Genomic DNA, 17,070 nt, shown 5'->3' on the forward strand with positions numbered 1-17,070 from the left:
CTCCGCGCTAAACCTTTTCTGGTGTTTTGGAGCGCTGCGCACCTTCCTCCTACTTGATGGTATATAACCAGGAGGGACTCGACGCATGCGACTTCTCACGATGTCGACCAGCAAAAGCCATGGATGCAGACAATGATTTTGGCCCGCAGCGAGCGGGCGTGTTCGATTTCACGATTCTTTTTGAACAGAGTATTTTATCTCTTCTCCCGACTGGTCTGTTTATCTTGTTTGTACCGCTGAGACTCTATGTACTCTGGAACAATGAAAGGGTCACCAGATCTGGGCCTCTGTTATGGGCGAAAATGGTAAGCAATCACTTGTTCTTGCTACTTGTGCTTACAACTCAGGTCATGATTGCTAGTTATGCCTGCCTCCAAACCGCTTTACTTGTTCTCTGGTGCCGAAAAAATTCGACAAAAACAGCAATTGCTGAGCCCGTCGTTGGCTTGATCGAATCTTTTGCACTTGCCGCTCTGTCGTTCGTCGAACACCGAAACTCCAGGAAGCCATCCAAGTTGATCGGGACATTTATTGTCATCACCATCATCCTCGACATTGCCCTTGTCCGAACCTTTTGGATACGATCGATGCGAAGTATTGCAAGTGTTTTCACTGCCTTCTTTGCGATCAAGACAATCCTCTTGATCCTTGAGGAAACGCCAAAGACGCGACTCGACGAGAAAGAAAATACAAACGAGACGTCGTCGGGGGTGGTCAACAGAAGCTTCTTTTGGTGGTTGAACGGACTCTTTCTTCAAGGGCACCGGACCATTCTTGAAACTGAGGACCTGCAGGCGATAGACTCAAAGTTTGACACAGACCATGTATCGGCGCCGTTAGAGAAACAATGGGGACGAGGTAAGCCCAGACTCTTAAAATGCACTTTCCTCGCATACAAGTGGCAATTCGCTGCCGGTATCATCCCTCGACTCCTCCACAGCGGCTTCAACTTTGCGCAACCTTTCCTCATTCAATCCGTCATCGTGCTTGTCAGCAAAAAGGAAATGTCAGTTCAAATTTCCAGCGGGCTCATTGGAGCAACAGTCCTTATCTACCTCGGCCTTGCTATTTCTGGCGCGTGGCACAAACACATGTCGTACCAGCTGGTTACTATGTACAGAGGTGGATTGGTGTCGCTGATCTTCAAGAAGACGCTCAAGCTCAAGACTACGTCCATAAAAGACTCTGCACCTGTCACACTCATGACCGCCGACGTCGAGACTATCGTGGCAGCAGGAGCCTCGGTTCATGACATGTGGGCAAACATGCTTGAACTTCCTGTGGGGATTTATTTGCTTTATCGTCAAGTTGGGAAGCCAAGCCTACTTGTGCTGGTTCCAACCGTCAGTGAGTACTCTATGCAGCGATTGATCAAGCTAACGATCAAGTCACAACGATCCTCAGCGGCATCATCTCTCCAGCGATGGAGCCAGCGACAGTGAAATGGAATGAAGCTATTCAGAAGCGAGTTGGTGAAACATCAAGCATGCTCAATCAAATGAAAGGCATCAAAATGATGGGTTTGACAGATTTCATTCTTCAAATGCTACAGGACTTGAGAGTCAAAGAGCTCAAAGTATCCGCCAAGTTCCGATGGCTGCTCGTCCACTTCAACGCCCTTGGTGAGTCGCCTCATGATTGTGTTACATCGCTAACTGTGCAGCTATGATCTCTGCCCAGTTAACTCCGGTGGTTGTCATTATGTCTGCCATTTATTGGACCAAATCAGATGAAGGTCTGAGTGTCGCAGAGGCGTTCACATCGCTGTCCCTGATCTCTCTCGTGACTCAACCACTGGTCATGATTCTGGTATCCTTGATGCAAATAGCCGGTGTTGTCGGGGGCTGTGGCAGGATTCAAGCGTTTTTGCTCCTGGATGAGCAGGCTGTTGCTAGGGAGACAGTCGATGTTGATGCTGTGACTATGCAGAACGCCAGCTTTCAGACGCCCGACGGAAATTCTTTGCTCGCCGATATAAACCTCCGCATCTCGCCCGGGACACTAAATATGCTCGTTGGCAAGGTAGGCAGCGGAAAGTCATCGCTTCTGAGAGCGATCATCGGCGAACTTATACCAGCAGAGGGGACGGTCAAGGCCGAGGACTCTCTTGCGTATTGCGACCAGGTACCATGGCTCCGCAACATCACAATTCGAGACAACATCGCTGGACTGTCGCCGTTGGACGAGAAGTGGATGTCAACAGTAGTTCATGCTTGTGCTTTGGAAGAGGATCTCCATCAACTGCCCCAAGGTCAAGAGACAACTGTTGGTTCTGCCGGAGTGGCTTTAAGTGGTGGCCAAAAGCAAAGGGTTGCCCTTGCACGAGCTGTCTACTCGCGAAAGAAGCTCATTATACTTGATGATATCTTCAGCAGCCTTGACAAAACGACTGCAGATACAGTCTTCCACCGCCTTATGGGGACTGATGGTTTGCTTCGGACAAGCACTGTTGTCTTGGTAACCAGTAACGGTATGAGCACTCCCTGTTCGAAGCTTTTCTAACAGTTTAGTTCACTATCTCCCATTCGCGGATTTCGTTACTGTGGTTCAAGATAGTCGTATCACCCGCAATCAAGTTCCATACTCTCAACTTAAATCCACCGAAACTCTAAACACTATCGCACCAATCGAAACTCAGGAACCTACACAAAAGGACATAGTCATAGTTTCTCCAAAGAAGGAAATTGACTTGGCTCGGAAGACTGGGGATACAGATTGCTACAAGATATATGTCAGGTCAATGGGTTGGAAAGTCATTAGCATCATCTTTCCAGCTTCAGTGATTGGCGCCGTGCTTGAAGCCATGCCTCGTGAGTATTGTGCTCGTCATTCAGACGAAGCTAACGATATAGAAATCTGGTTACGAATATGGACGGAAAAAGGCGAAGGCTCGAAGGATGCCCATTATGCAGGAGGATATATAGGACTAGTCGTTGCTTCTATGGTCCTGGCACTCCTGAATATCGAGTAAGTGAACCGTCTATAGAGGTACCTTGCTGATTATTAGTTACTTTCTCATTGTTGGCGTCGAAAGATCGTCGAACAACCTCCACGAGCAGCTTTTGAACTCTGTCTGCAGGTGCGTACGCCGTCTAGTGTTGGGATCGTCAGAGATGTCGAGGTGTCCGTATCTAATCTAGGTTCGATAGAGCCCCTTTGCATTTCTTTACATCAACAGAAAGTGGTAGTATCCTGAACCGGTAGGTAACAACCCAGTTTCAAGGACTTTACTGATCCAAGTAGCTTCAGCCAGGACATGACACTCATCGATATGTCTCTGCCGCTAGCGTTCTACCTGACGCTCGATTGTAAGCACTTCCCCACTATGAGACTCGGCTAACCCTCCCAGTGACCTTGCGATGTCTGGTTCAGGTTGGTGTGGTAGCATCGGGAGCGAGTTACTTTGGCGCTTTTCTCCCCATTTCATTCTTGGCTCTGTATCTCATCCAAAAGTATTACCTGCGCACCTCGCGACAGATGAGACTATTGGATCTGGAAGCCAAGGCACCACTCTACACACAGTTCACAGAGATTACAGCTGGACTAGCAACTATCCGCTCATTTGGATGGACAGATGAGTTTCTGAATGAAAGCTGTCGTATGCTTAACACATCACAGAAACCTTTCTACCTGATGTTTTGCATTCAGAGATGGTTGGAACTGGTACTTGATCTCTTTGTTGCTGGGATGGCCATCTTGCTAGTCACAATTGCGCTACGAATCCCCGGCACCACTAGCGAGGGCGCTATTGGGCTCGCGATGGTCAACCTGCTGGGGCTGAATCTGACACTAACAACGGTGATTGATCAATGGACGACTCTGGAGACGTCACTTGGAGCTATTGCCAGGTTAAAATCGTTCATCAGCAACACCCCAAACGAGAATAAGCAGGGTGAGATTGAAGTCCCTGATAATTGGCCAGGGGGCAGAATCGTGTTTGATGAAGTAACTGCGTCGTACAGGTACGTGAGAGTCTGTTCTGGGAGTTTCGACTAACAACCTAGTGATGAATCGCAACCTGTTCTTCGCGATGTTTCTCTTGCTATTGAAGCTGGGCAAAAGGTCTACATATGTGGACGTACTGGAAGGTAGTGACCAAACTCAATTGGTGAACTAGCTGACATCTCAGTGGCAAATCATCTTTGATTCTTTCAATTCTACGTCTACTCGAACTACGATCGGGAAGCATTCAGATCGATGACAAGGACCTGGCATCATTACCGCGTCAACACATCCGATCCCAGATAACAACCATCCCTCAAGATCCTGTGAACCTTTCAGGCACAGTCCGGCAGAATCTCGACCCAGAGGCCCTCATCCAAGCAGATGAAATCTTCATTCAAGCTTTGAAAAAGACTACCCTATGGGCAACCATTGACACGCGTGGCGGACTTGATGCTGATCTGAGTGAGCTTGGATTTTCGGTCGGGCAGCGTCAATTGTTTTGTCTCGCAAGAGCCTTACTCTCACACTCAAAGATAGTTCTACTCGATGAACCGACGAGCAGTGTTGACAACGCTACCGACAAAGACGTACGACATATCATTCGGGAGGTTATGCAAGGCCGAACAGTCATTGAAGTCACGCATCGTCTTGATTATGTGACAGACTTTGATCTCGCCGTTGTCATGAAGGATGGGCGCATAATAGAGACTGGTGGCCCAAGGGAGTTACTCGCCAAGAACTCGGCTTTGAAGGCGTTGCGGGGATGAACGCATCACTCCACTCACCATGACATATCACTGTTCTTATATATATCTCATCTCATCTATTGCATATTAAATCTATTATACTTTTGTCTATCCTTATCCCAATCTAATCGCTCTTTGAAGGCCACTTTATCCTTCGCTCTGCCCTCACATACAGGTTATTGGGTCGAATCAACTGAAACATTGGATCATACTCAACAGGTCCATCCTGTGCAAGACTGAACTTGTATCGATACACCAACTTGGGCAGGAAGACCTTGACTTCTTGGAGAGCAAAGTTGAATCCAACGCACATACGAGGTCCAGTGGCGAAAGGAATGTATGAAGCGTTGGGTCGGTTTTTGACACGCTCGGTGTCCCATCGATCAGGATCAAACAGAGCTGGGTTGTCCCAAATCTTGGTGTTATTGTGAATGTGGTGAAGGGCGGGAATGACGATAGAGTCCTTGGGAAGCTTATAGCCACCAGGGAGAATCATGTCGACGGATGCTGTTCGTGCAGGTTGGTATGAAGGGTTGTGTCGTCGTTGTGTCTCCTTGATGTATTTGTCAAGGAAGGTAAGTTTGTTGGTCAGATCAGCAGTGATTTGAGTGTTCTCATCAAAGCCGTTGTCGACCATCTCTTGGAGAAGTCTCTCTTGCATGCCGGGGTAAGCGACAAGGCCGTACAGCAGCCACGACAGAAGAGAACTGGTTGTTGTGAAACCGGCACCAGTGGCAACAACAAGAGGCTCCATGATGCGTTCACGAGGAAGCTTGTTGCCCTTGCTGTCGCTAGCACGAAGGACGTAATCAACCATGTTCTCGGCTTGGACAGCAGCATCTTGCAATTCCAAGTCTCCCTCACCCTTGGAAGCGTTCTCAACAGACTCCTTCATCATCATTTCCATGTGAGCACGAGCGTCACGAAGACGTTGAGGGTCACCAAATGGGAGATTCTTGTACCAGCTGCCCATGGAAGTGATCTTCTTGTTGAGTTCCAGAGATTGCGCAATTCTCATGACCATTGCATGAGGTCGTGCATCAACAGAGGTAAAGTGTTGGAAGTCCATGCCAAGCACCAACTTGCCGAAGGCCTGAGATCCAAGCTTCAACATGTAGGGGTACACATTCCAAGCCTCGTCGCGCTCATCAAGCTCGTCAAAAACCTTGAATGCATCCTCAACAGTCTTTTGCATGGTTGGGGCATAGTGTCGCACAGCCTTGGGACCAAGAGCTGGAGGCAAAAACTTGTGCACCTCTTTCCACTCTTCTGTATCAGTGTCACCAAGGAAAACACCGGCCTCCTTGTTCTTGATGGGATGCAGAGGGTGACCCTCAATGATGCGCTTGGAGAAGAAGTCTGTCTCGCCGAAAACAATGTTGGCCAGCTTGGGATCATTTGTGTGATAAACGGTGCTACCCATGTTGGTGGTCTTGAAGAGAGGGCCATATTTCTCAAATAACCGTTGATGGTTTCCGAGATGGTCAGGGTACACTTCGAAATAGTTGCCTACAAGGGGCAGACCTTTTGGGCCTGGAACCTCACGAACAGCCTTTCCATCGATGGTGATGGAAATGTCGTCAGCGGCGAGGACGTCTGCAACGGTTGTCAAAGCATCGGACTCAGTAACAAAACCAATGCCTAAAAATTAGCGACATCACCCCAGCAAATGATTCAACTCACCAGATGGATCAACAATTGCAAAATGCGACGCCACCAAATGTTGAAGACCTTGCTCGTCTAATGACGTAGGGATCTCAATTTCTTGGGCAGTTGAAGGGTCTTCGCCCATGAGATGAAAACGTTTAGTAGCCATGATGAATGCTGAGAATTGTCTAATAAATGACAGGCTGTTACGGAGCAGTCTGTCTATATAGACCACCGACGTTAAATGAGCCGAGGCTCAGAGCCTCAATGTTGAGTGGATCTACAAACCTTGCAATCTGTCGGTAGATATGGATAGGGGTGAAGAATTTGACGCTTGGACGGGATGATTCGGTGGCGCATAAAATCTCCGCTGTGCGTTGGTGAGTACTTAATTGTCGGCGTGGCTTGCACTATTGGACGGGTATCGTTGATTTGACTAAATTAGCTTATTCGTATGGAAATAACGCATTTCGATCATGACGAGTTTCATTGGCACGAATATGCTAGCATCTTGATGGTGTCTTCAGGCAGTCAAGGCATGAGCAACAAACCCGACGGCATTTGCGTTGAAACCGAATTCCGTGCCTCGGTCAATGCAACCTTTGATCCATGTTTATCGGGTTTATATCCTTTAAAAGTTGGTGAAATCATGAAACGGAGCAAGCACGGTCTCTCGGCCGTTCCGGACCCACAACCGGCCGAGAAAAGACCTTGGAGCCTCGGCTTGACCTGATGAGGAAATTAACTGGCCAATCCTTGAGGTGGTATTTGATTGCATTCATATAACGGTGCCTGCGCTCTGTTACCGTCTTTTGCATTCGCGTGATCAAGGAAAATGGCTTCGTTTACTGCTAAAGAAGTGGCCGCTCACAACACTCGTGATGATTGTTGGACAATCATTAACGGAAAAGGTATGTTTTTTGTTTTGGCGGTGAGATTTTTCTGACGGTTTAGTTTATGATGTTACGAAATACATTGAGGATCATCCTGGTGGTGCGGATGTTCTGATTGAAGTCGCTGGAAAGGACTCAACAGTGGAGTTTGACAATGCCGGTCATTCTGAAGATGCGTTTGAGATTATGGAAGAGTATCTCATTGGGACATACAGCGGTGCTCCTGTGCGAGGCGCGCCTAAAGCTGTGACACTCAAAAAGGCAGCGCCAAAGGCTGTTGCTGGGAACAGCTTCACTTCAACGGCCCTCACAGCTACCGCGGCCATTTCTGTCGGCGCTGTTGCACTTCAAGCATACCGATTGAATCCCGAGATGTTGAACTCACTACCCAAGATCAAGACCAGCGGCTCAGGACCAGGATTTGTTGAAGGATTTCTCATCGCTTCAGCGCTCTTTACCGTCGCTGGCACAATCACCGCCAAGAAACTCTCCAAGCATCTTCACTTCGAAGAGGGCGGCTTCATGAGCTATGCTCCTCACAAGAAGATGCCAAAGGTCACAAAAGTCAACCCTCTCATTCAACGAGGCTGGCTCGACCCAACAGCATACCACGCCCTTCCTCTAACCGAGAAAGAATTAATCGCCCCCAACGTCTACCGTCTCGTCTTCAGCCTTCCAACACCCACAACAGTCCTCGGTCTTCCAACCGGCCAACATCTCGCCATCAAAGCTGAGATCGACGGCAAGATCGTCAACCGCTCATACACCCCCATCTCCAACAACAACGATCTCGGCAAACTCGAGCTCGTCATCAAATGCTACCCCGACGGTCTTTTAACAGGAAAATACCTCGCCAACCTCTCCCTCGGCGATGAAGTCTCCTTTCGCGGTCCCAAGGGTTCAATGCGCTATAAGAACGGTCTGTGCAAACGAATAGGCATGCTCGCCGGCGGAACAGGAATAACACCCATGTTCCAAATAATACGCGCCATCTGTGAAGACGATCGCGATTTAACACAAGTAAGCCTCATCTACGCGAACCGCTCCGAGCAAGATATTCTTCTGCGCAACGAACTCGAAACCTTTGCGCGTCGGTACCCACAGAATTTCCGTCTGTACTACGTTGTTGAAAACGCACCGGATGGTTGGACTTTTGGTACGGGGTATGCTACACAGGAACTCATGCAAGAAAAGTTCCCTGCGCCAAGTGCAGACTCGAAGATCATGCTGTGTGGACCGCCGGGGATGGTAAAGGCGGCAAAGAACTCGCTTGGCAACCTTGGCTTTGAGCAGCCTGGCGCATCTGCCAAGATGAGCGATCACATCTTTTGTTTCTAGACTCTTTCAAAAGTACTGTAATAATAACACTATTCCCCGCACACCCATGTCAGCACCCATGAAACCTTGTCTTATGCTTATGAGCTTATTTTGTGGCCATCCCAACGCCCGCAAATCTCACGACCTGCCGTTTTGAGTAACTCACTGCATATTCCGCGTAACCAGGATTCGATGTCGACATTGTGTCTGCGCCGTACTTCTGTTATTATAAGTTGCCCCCAAGTTTCCCGTATGTTTTTAGATCAGCAATGGCGGACCGCAAAGAGGCTCAGGCCTTTGGCTTGAGACAAGATGACATCAGTGATGAACGACCTGATAATGGAAGTACCATTGACGCACAGAACTTTGCGTACAGTGAGGATCGAAAGATTGGTATTACGGGCGCCGTGTTTTTGATTCTGAACAAGATGATTGGAACAGGAAGTAAGTTTTCTCTTTGATGAGTGACGTCGCTGACTTTTAGTCTTTTCAACGCCTTCGAGTATATTTGCAGCTACTGGCTCTGTCGGCATCTCTCTTATGCTGTGGGTGATCGGCGGCTTCCTCACCTTCTGCGGTCTAAGCGTATTTCTCGAATTCGGCCTTGCCATCCCACGATCTGGTGGCGAGAAGAATTATCTCGAGCGCGTTTATCGACGACCTCGATATTTAGCAACTTGCGTTCTTGCATCGCAGATGATTCTTCTCGGCTTCTCATCTGGTAACTCCCTCGCATTCGGACGATACATTCTCTTTGCATCTGGACGAGAAACACCCGATGGCTGGGAAGCCCGCGGTATCGCAGTCACATGCGTAACCTTCGCCGTCCTAATGCACAGCATAACTCCCAAGTGGGGTATCCGTCTCTTCAACGTTCTCGGCGTCTTCAAAGTCGTCATTCTTCTCTTCATCGTCTTTTCAGGCTTTGCCGCTCTCGCAGGTCACCGCCGCGTCCCAAACCCTCACAACTTTGACAACGCTTTCAGAATCGAAGATGGCGATGGCTACGGCGGCGGCGGAGCATACGCTTACTCCAACGCCCTTTTGAATATCATCTACAGCTACAAAGGCTGGGAGAACGCAAACTACGTCGTCAGCGAACTGAAGCATCCCAAGAAAACTCTCGCCATCGCAGCCCCTATTGCAATCGGTGGCGTCACAATTCTCTACGTCCTCGCAAACGTAGCGTACTTTGCCGCCATTCCGAAATCAGACCTGGCCAAGTCCGAAGTCATCGTCGCTGGTCTCTTTTTCCGAAATATCTTTGGTGAGAGCGCGGCTGCACGAAGTCTTCCTGCTTTTGTGGCGTTGAGTAATCTTGGAAACGTCCTTGCTGTTTCGTTTGCGCATGCAAGACTTAATCAGGAGCTTGCGAAGGAGGGAATGTTGCCGTTTAGTCGGTTCTGGGCGTCGAATAAGCCTTTCAATGCGCCGGCTTCTGCAGTGAGTTCTTATGATTCTTTTGTGATATGTGACTGATGATTTAGCTCTTTCTTCATTGGATTGTCACGGTTGTTGTTCTTCTCGCACCGCCTGCTGGACCAGCGTATAACTTTATTGTCAACCTGTGAGTCACCCCTCCCTCCTCGCTCCATCAACAAAGCTAACAAAGTAGATACACATACCCTGGTTCGTGGATCAACGGCTTCGTCACAGCAGGTTTGATATACCTGCACTACAAGAAGTCCGAGAACTGGACATCACCGTGGCACACATATCTCCCCATCTCGATAATCTACCTCCTCGCCAACATCTTCCTCGCCTTCGTACCGTTCATCCCACCCGATGGTGACTGGAACGCAGACGGATATCCGTACTACGTCTTTCCTGTTGTTGGTGTTGGTGTTTTGATCCTTGGTGGTGTTTACTGGAGCTTCTGGACAAAGATACTTCCGAGGATTGGAGGATACAAAGTTGTTGCGGATAGGACGTTTGATGACTCTGGTGTTGAGACTGTTAGATACCGAAGGGTTCCTGTTAAGAGGGACTAGTGAGCGTGGCTTGGGGACGGTCTGCGGGAAATTGTGATAGGTTGTGGTACATAAAGTTGAGGAAGTTTATGATCTTAGGGTATCGTATGACGATTTCAGAATATCTTATGATAGCATTAGGTATCTTATGATGGGTTTACATAAATTCTTAGTACTTCGTTAGCTGCTACCTAATGGGTTACCTAAATCCCTAAAAGGTTCCAAGTGTGTCTGGATGAAGCCGTTTTCCAGTAGGTCAGAGAACCCTGCTGTACCTAAATACAAGCGCATCGAAACGCGATCAGGTTGACCCGAAAGTTTTGGTACTCCAAACTGGGTGACTTCTAGAACTCACGAGTTGTCAATAAGGCTGTCTGATCGAAGTCAAGGGGCACATGCTGCTTGGGTTCTGGGTCGCAACCGAGCTGTCGCTCTTGATTCGTAAGGTTCGAGGTAAGATACAAGTATCAGCTGCCAGGTCTATCAAATGAAAATAACACTCTCAACTACACACTTCAGGCAGCATACGATATGCAAGGTTCAAAACTGCGAAGAGATTCAGCGTCATTTCTTACATGATTCAGTGTCTAGTTTCCGGAAGGTCGAGAGGCTGCTGGAGGAACCCAAAAAAGCGGGTCGCCAGGGCAGTTGAGTCCAGCTTTGATAGCCATGGGCATCCATTCCCGGGGCAATAGAACAACATCGGTTGGGTGGCTTTAGTGATATTTCCAATACCAACATCCCACCAGTAGTGCCAGCTGGATCACCAAGGATCTCATTTGGATTGCCAACTACAGTATCTCCATCATCAACTCTTTGACTGGATTGGAGTCCGGGCATGACTTCGTCCTGGCCCTCTTGGTGCTCATCGCGCCCTGTCTGGTAGGGCTGGAACAACGCTCGCAATGCTTGCAGGTTGAAGGCCTGATCTCTTGCTCAGTCGTTTGTCGCAGTAGGCCTTGCGCCTCTCCTGAAGGATATCTTATTATGGGGCTGTATTCAGTCACTAAAATCACACATATTTGATGCATGAACTTGTTGATCAGGATTCTATGTAAAGGTATTCTGTTACACTTTCGCCAGATGTTGGACCAACACTTTCGCGCTTCTGACGGCGTAATACCCAAGCATCGTGTATGATGTCCAAGTGAGGGTCGAGTGGTAGGAGACAACTGGATGTGGTATGCTCAGTTGATGCAACAAAGAGGCATAGCCCGTCGCAAACCCAAGTTTGTCGTCAATCGAGCCGCCATGAAGCGATAGTGAAAGCACAAGTGAGAAGTCGTCTAAAATAAAGCTGTTTTCAAATGGCAACCTGCAAAAAAGAGATGGGAAACCTCTGGAAACAACCCCATACGACGTAATGAGTATCCATACTTGAGACAACAAAGACAAACGCAATCAGATGGGATACAGGATTGATGCTGTCTGACTTTGGAAACAAGAGAAAGCTCGCTTCAATACTCAAACGCGACGTTGGTGTTTCAATGAGTATACATGCCAACAATCAATTGAATACGAAGGTTTTGGTAATATTCGCGCAACATTGATGGTACTAATGCACTTTGCTAGATGATGTCGAAATTTGTCTCAGCCTGTGACACTGCCTTTTGATTGGCGCAGTATGACACGGGCCCATTGGTTCATCTCGCTCTCCATTTGGGCACCTGCCTACCTGCCTACCTTTGTACGAACATCAACCTGTCCACACGACAAAAATTATTTGGATGTGGAATCCATCGTCCGCAGAACTTACAATGAGAGGTGAACTTTCCAAGCAGAGCTATACTGAGGGTAGTGCTCATCGGTGTTTGCTGAGACAATGCCCGTAGATCTGGAAGTGCCATTCCTACAAGGTATGCGAATTGGACGTAATTCATTTGTGGGACGTCTGGTCTGAAAGCAATGGCATCATCTCGCAACTGTTTGATGATTGCATACCGTTCTTCAAGTTCATCCACAGGTAGGAACTGATCCATTATCGGCCAACTTGTACGTTGAAATTGCTGTTCAATATGTTTTTAAAAAGATGGAAATGGAGGTCAGATAGGTATAGGAAAGTATTAAATAGAAGATAAAGTTGCTGAAAGCTTATGTTCGCCATTGAGCCTAGTCAGAAATACACTTTGCGGCTGGTTTAACAAAGTGTCTGCTGTGAGGTTAATCCACTGGATGGTACTTAGCAACAGACTCGCCACCAAAGTTTATCGATATCACATCAAAGCGAATGAGAGATGATCGCAAAGAAGTCTAGCTATGGACGTTCCAAGCGTGTATACCGGGTCGTGATCAACAAGTTCATGCGTCTGGGGACATGGTAGTCAGCGTCGGGTCTTTCCGTCCCATCACCCCTGATTAGAGCTCATCATCACAGTAGGTCAACAACTAACGCAGTTTTAAATTCAGGTTTCCATTTAGTGAACCACTTCTCGAAGGTCTCAACGTAAGCTACGACTATGTATCGTTGGTACTACCAATGCATCCATGAATCTCCTTTGTACAGGACAAAGCTCAGCATTTATGTTGTAGCAATTGGTCAGACATTGTGGTATAATGTCTAAATAGTGAGCTAGATGTCTTATTTGCAGTTGAGACCTGTGGCTGAGAGCTTATAATCACCACACAGAACTTAGATTCATTTGTTTGGCGCTAGCCTTCTGGCTTTGCTTTTCCGTGCTGGTCGAAGTCCGTGATCAGAACTCATCTATCAGGGCCGACTAAGAAACAAGAAATCCTGAGAGTTGTAGTTATTTTTTCACCTGAAGGCATTGCCATTTCTCTTGAAGAGCGCTTGAACTCCGTTCAGTTCCAAACCTCCTTTGGAATTTGACCACAACCTCTAACTTACTCATTCCAGAAGACCTTAAATGTCAGGAACGAAGTTTCTTCCTCGGACCATTTATTTGGTGCGCTGCTAGTCGTCAACACGAGGAACCTGGCTCTCCATCCTAGGGAATGTTTCGATCGACTAACTTCGCATAGACTCAGGTAACGAGATAACGCTTCGGAAGGTGCACCAGATTCTTTCCAGACCTGGGTAAGCAGAGCATCCTCCTCCTCTGTCCAGCGCTTTCTCCGAACGCCACCACCTACATATCCCTGTGCTCGTTTTCTTTCTTGCAAAGCTTTTTCAGTGCGCTGAACACCAAACTTGGCTTGAAGCTCTGAAACAATGTCATTCCATGATCTTACATCAAACGACTGAATCATTTTTTGATGCGTTGATTCACTTCGAGATGACCCCGTTCATTTTGTAACCCTTGGCATCAAAATAATAGCAAAATAGGGTGATTTAAGTTCGAAATGTCTCTTACTCAGATTGATATGGCTTAAGCAAGTTTAGTGATAAACCCCATTCATCACGAAGCCCAAACAGTCTGAACGACTAGACTGATTCGGGTCATTGTTTGATTTCCGGGATCCCGCGGACCATGGACCTGTTGCCATTGTCTTGTCGTGGTCTCCTTGTCCCGAGCTAAATCCGACTTGGCGCCTTTCATTTGTGTTTGGACCTGTGCACAAAAGAAGTCATCCACGAGTCACATGACGAATACCAAAAGATTGTAAGGATTACGATGATCAAATATTTGCCACGAACAGCGCTTGAAAATCAAGTTTAAGACACATTTGTATTCCCCAAGACTAAATGCCCAAAACGAGGCCAGTTTACACGCGATCAGCCTTGAACGAGGGAAATCATTCTGATAAGCAGGGTCATGTTGTCGTGACACGAAACGAACGTTTGATTAATTTGTCGGAATTCGTACCTTTTCAGCAATTCTGTTCCTATTGATACATTGCATTGACATACCCCGTTGAACTGATACCCGAGATTCAGTCATAATCATCTCTGTTATGATTCGTTGTTCTGCTACGAACAACCTTGACTTTCGGCTTGTACATGCATTTCACTTTCGCTCAAGTGTAAATGCCTCACTGGAATACCCTATCCAAGAAAAATGAGTTGTTAATCAATGCCTGGTGATGCCAGATCAGTCAAATGAGCCAATCCTCGATGATTATCATAATTACTCGGTATGGACCTCTTCCCTGTCTTGGCGGTTGTGCCTCTTCACCTACATAGCCTGATTCTTAATGCTCTCGAAATGCGTATCAGCCAGTCTGAAATCTTACATGAGCTTGGGAATCTCGAACCTCGCGTAATTTCAGTGTTTTGAAGATTGATTCATTGTCCAGGTACTTATATCCAAAATCATGCCGTCGGAGAGTACACACCCGCCACTTCGCTAGCTGGAGTCTATGATCTTCACCATCACCCTTTCCTCTTCCCACAATTCAATGGGAGTTTCATCATGGTTGCTCCGCAGCAGTCTCTCACAAACCAGGATACTCGCTAAACAAGTTGTCTATGGTAATAAGTTCTATGGACAAATCGAGTCGGCCGCTGTATCATGTCATACAAGGTCCACTTTTTCAGTCTTGTGGCGCATGCTTGAGCCATGTGGCTTTTGTTGACACAAGTAACTGTGTTCAGAAATCACTTTACTGGCTGGACACCAGACACAAATTGCTCACTTGACGTGGTGAATTGTCGATTCGGCAAAATTCCAAGTTCACGGCCGATCATCGAATGATTTACAGTTCATGCCCTCATCCCGCGATTCGATTACAATCCGACTTCAAGATACAAGCAACCGTCGTCACGACCGACCGTTACCCAAGTTATTTTGCTATTCTCAAGCCACTACGGATGTCTACTTCCGACTCCTCAGGTCGAAAGAATCGAGCTGTCGCCTTGCGAGTGACGACATCGATTCAGGGTATGCTTTCCGGGTAGACTATCATCGTCTGTCACCACCTCAACCAGCAATCTGTCGATGATGCGTGCTGGATTGATACTTCAAAAGCCTTCAAGAGGTGTAACGCTACTCGGAGCTCGACCATGTTTCGCATAGCTCAAGTTCCATCACACACAGCAACGTTTGACCAAACACCTCTGGATTTGTGGTAACCTTTACCCACCAACAAGAAGTATCTCTCTTCTCACATCCGCCACCACATTCAAACAGCCTCGGCTTCTCGTCTTTACTCCTGCTCTCATGGACTGGCTTCAGACTCCACTGTTTCCTTCTCCAATGAGGCACGGGCGATCATGGGCCGGGTGCGCACCTCTGACTTGAGCCATGCTTCTCTTTATCCATCGTTGTTTGCCCTCGCCTCTATCGATACAGGACTTGATCAAGGGGTCAATTACTCATCGCCTTTCTCTTCGAGCCCTATCTGCGCAACTGTCGAACTAATACTTTGTGCCTCTCTCCCTCGCCCGTGGTCTTTATTCTGAAACTAACTATGTGGCTAGGGATCATAACTTCACCCCCGAATGTTGCCGTCGTATGGAACCGACAATCTCACATTGGCCCTCTGGTATGCAGCTATCTGTTGCACTGATCACAGGCGACCTTGCAAAGTGCCAGCGACAGGAGGCCCGATGAACTCATAGTGGCCTGATGAGCAAATTGGTTGGCCCTTTATCGTTTCACCATTCCGAAATCTTCACAGATACATGTTCGCCGACAACACCCCATATCGCCCTTTGACTCGTCCCCGGTTAACGATGGCCATGAGATTGGAGGTGTTTTTTCCGCGCTGTCGCCATGAGCGCAGCCAAAGCCTTCTGGCAAGCCTACTGACAAGGCTTCAAGCATTTGATGCTTTCGGTGCTTCAGCATCGTTCGTGACTTCTGAAGTCCATACATCACCGAGTACCGCCATTTCAACGGGTACAGTCACCAGCCTGGACGATGGGAAGGTAAGCAAATCTATCGACACATGAGACTTGACTGTGATGGAGATGAGTCATTTGTGCTCACTATCTAGATGGCCTTCAACATGACCAGATAATTCGAGATTGCCATTAAAGACGAAGTCCTTTGCGACGCACCTCAACTGTCCGATCTCACCGAGAGATACCCCTACAAATCGAATCGACAAGTCATCGCTCACCTTCGTTTCTATAATCAGTGTTTTATATTTTGTAACCTTTCACGACAATCACACTCCGAGATTCGCTCCAGAAACAGGCCATTCCTCACTGGATTGTTTAGGACTCCCTTGAACCCCCTCAGCCGAGGCTTACGAATGCCTACATGAGATGACACAGCCAGCCTCAGATGGCTGGCATCAGTTGTGCTCTCAAAGTACTTTGTCTGGGCGGCATCAGCGCTCTTAAAAGAGGTCTGGATATGCTCGAGGTCACAGTTGGCAACCTAGCCAAGGGCGGTGGCAGTGGAGGGCTCTGAAGTGTTAATTAGGTTCTGAACACTCGGTAATCATGATGAGGGCAGGATTGAGACTGTATTGCGCAAGGGCGGTGATATGTGGAAGAGTCACAGAAGAGTTGCTGCATCGTCATGGAAGCGTGGAATTGGTCCAATTTTGCAGCCCCATGATGAAGAGTTACAGTCTGGGATCAATCACAAGCAGAGTCAATGTACATTTCGTGACATTTAATTCCATGCATTCCTATCACCACATGTGCCCACCGCCGTATTTACATGAAAGTGCCGCAATTCTAACCCAGGACAAACCCCG

General features: G+C 47.7%; 4 protein-coding genes across 4 annotated transcripts; 3 read left to right on the forward strand and 1 right to left on the reverse strand.

Moving 5' to 3' along the window:
- Positions 1-111: 111 nt before the first annotated feature.
- On the forward strand, positions 112-4,764 carry BKA55DRAFT_356568 (P-loop containing nucleoside triphosphate hydrolase protein). The gene is made up of 12 exons (XM_046185828.1): positions 112-305; positions 362-1,347; positions 1,389-1,622; positions 1,664-2,470; positions 2,511-2,810; positions 2,853-2,967; positions 3,008-3,079; positions 3,150-3,200; positions 3,244-3,308; positions 3,350-3,962; positions 4,005-4,088; positions 4,130-4,764. Exons 1-12 carry the CDS (start codon positions 247-249, stop codon positions 4,710-4,712), a joined length of 3,969 nt encoding a protein of 1,322 aa, XP_046050498.1. The 5' UTR covers positions 112-246; the 3' UTR covers positions 4,713-4,764.
- Positions 4,765-4,815: 51 nt separating this feature from the next.
- On the reverse strand, positions 4,816-6,507 carry BKA55DRAFT_510525 (cytochrome P450; the record flags this gene model as incomplete). The annotated part of the gene is made up of 2 exons (XM_046187611.1): positions 4,816-6,332; positions 6,375-6,507. The coding sequence occupies 2 exons, from the start codon at positions 6,505-6,507 to the stop codon at positions 4,816-4,818; spliced, it is 1,650 nt and encodes a 549-aa protein (XP_046050499.1).
- A 666-nt stretch (positions 6,508-7,173) lies between these two features.
- Positions 7,174-8,569, forward strand: BKA55DRAFT_539085 (uncharacterized protein; the record flags this gene model as incomplete). Its single annotated transcript, XM_046190094.1, has 2 exons — positions 7,174-7,249; positions 7,293-8,569. 2 exons carry the CDS (start codon positions 7,174-7,176, stop codon positions 8,567-8,569), a joined length of 1,353 nt encoding a protein of 450 aa, XP_046050500.1.
- Positions 8,570-8,817: 248 nt separating this feature from the next.
- On the forward strand, positions 8,818-10,707 carry BKA55DRAFT_675432 (amino acid/polyamine transporter I; the record flags this gene model as incomplete). Its single annotated transcript, XM_046198069.1, has 4 exons — positions 8,818-8,992; positions 9,033-9,991; positions 10,036-10,115; positions 10,164-10,707. 4 exons carry the CDS (start codon positions 8,818-8,820, stop codon positions 10,537-10,539), a joined length of 1,590 nt encoding a protein of 529 aa, XP_046050501.1. The 3' UTR covers positions 10,540-10,707.
- Positions 10,708-17,070: the final 6,363 nt, after the last annotated feature.

The sequence above is a fragment of the Fusarium redolens genome (assembly GCF_020744475.1).
Source record: "Fusarium redolens strain MPI-CAGE-AT-0023 chromosome Unknown BKA55scaffold_7, whole genome shotgun sequence".
In the NCBI taxonomy this organism is placed as follows: Eukaryota; Fungi; Ascomycota; class Sordariomycetes; order Hypocreales; family Nectriaceae; genus Fusarium; species Fusarium redolens.

Bases quoted from the DNA above. Each gene is read 5' to 3' on its own strand.
- BKA55DRAFT_356568 (XM_046185828.1), top strand. From the start codon at position 247: ATGTACTCTGGAACAATGAAAGGGTCACCAGATCTGGGCCTCTGTTAT. The intron at 1,623-1,663 runs GTGAGTCGCCTC...CTAACTGTGCAG, and splicing joins CGTCCACTTCAACGCCCTTG to CTATGATCTCTGCCCAGTTA. The intron at 2,471-2,510 runs GTATGAGCACTC...CTAACAGTTTAG, and splicing joins TGTCTTGGTAACCAGTAACG to TTCACTATCTCCCATTCGCG.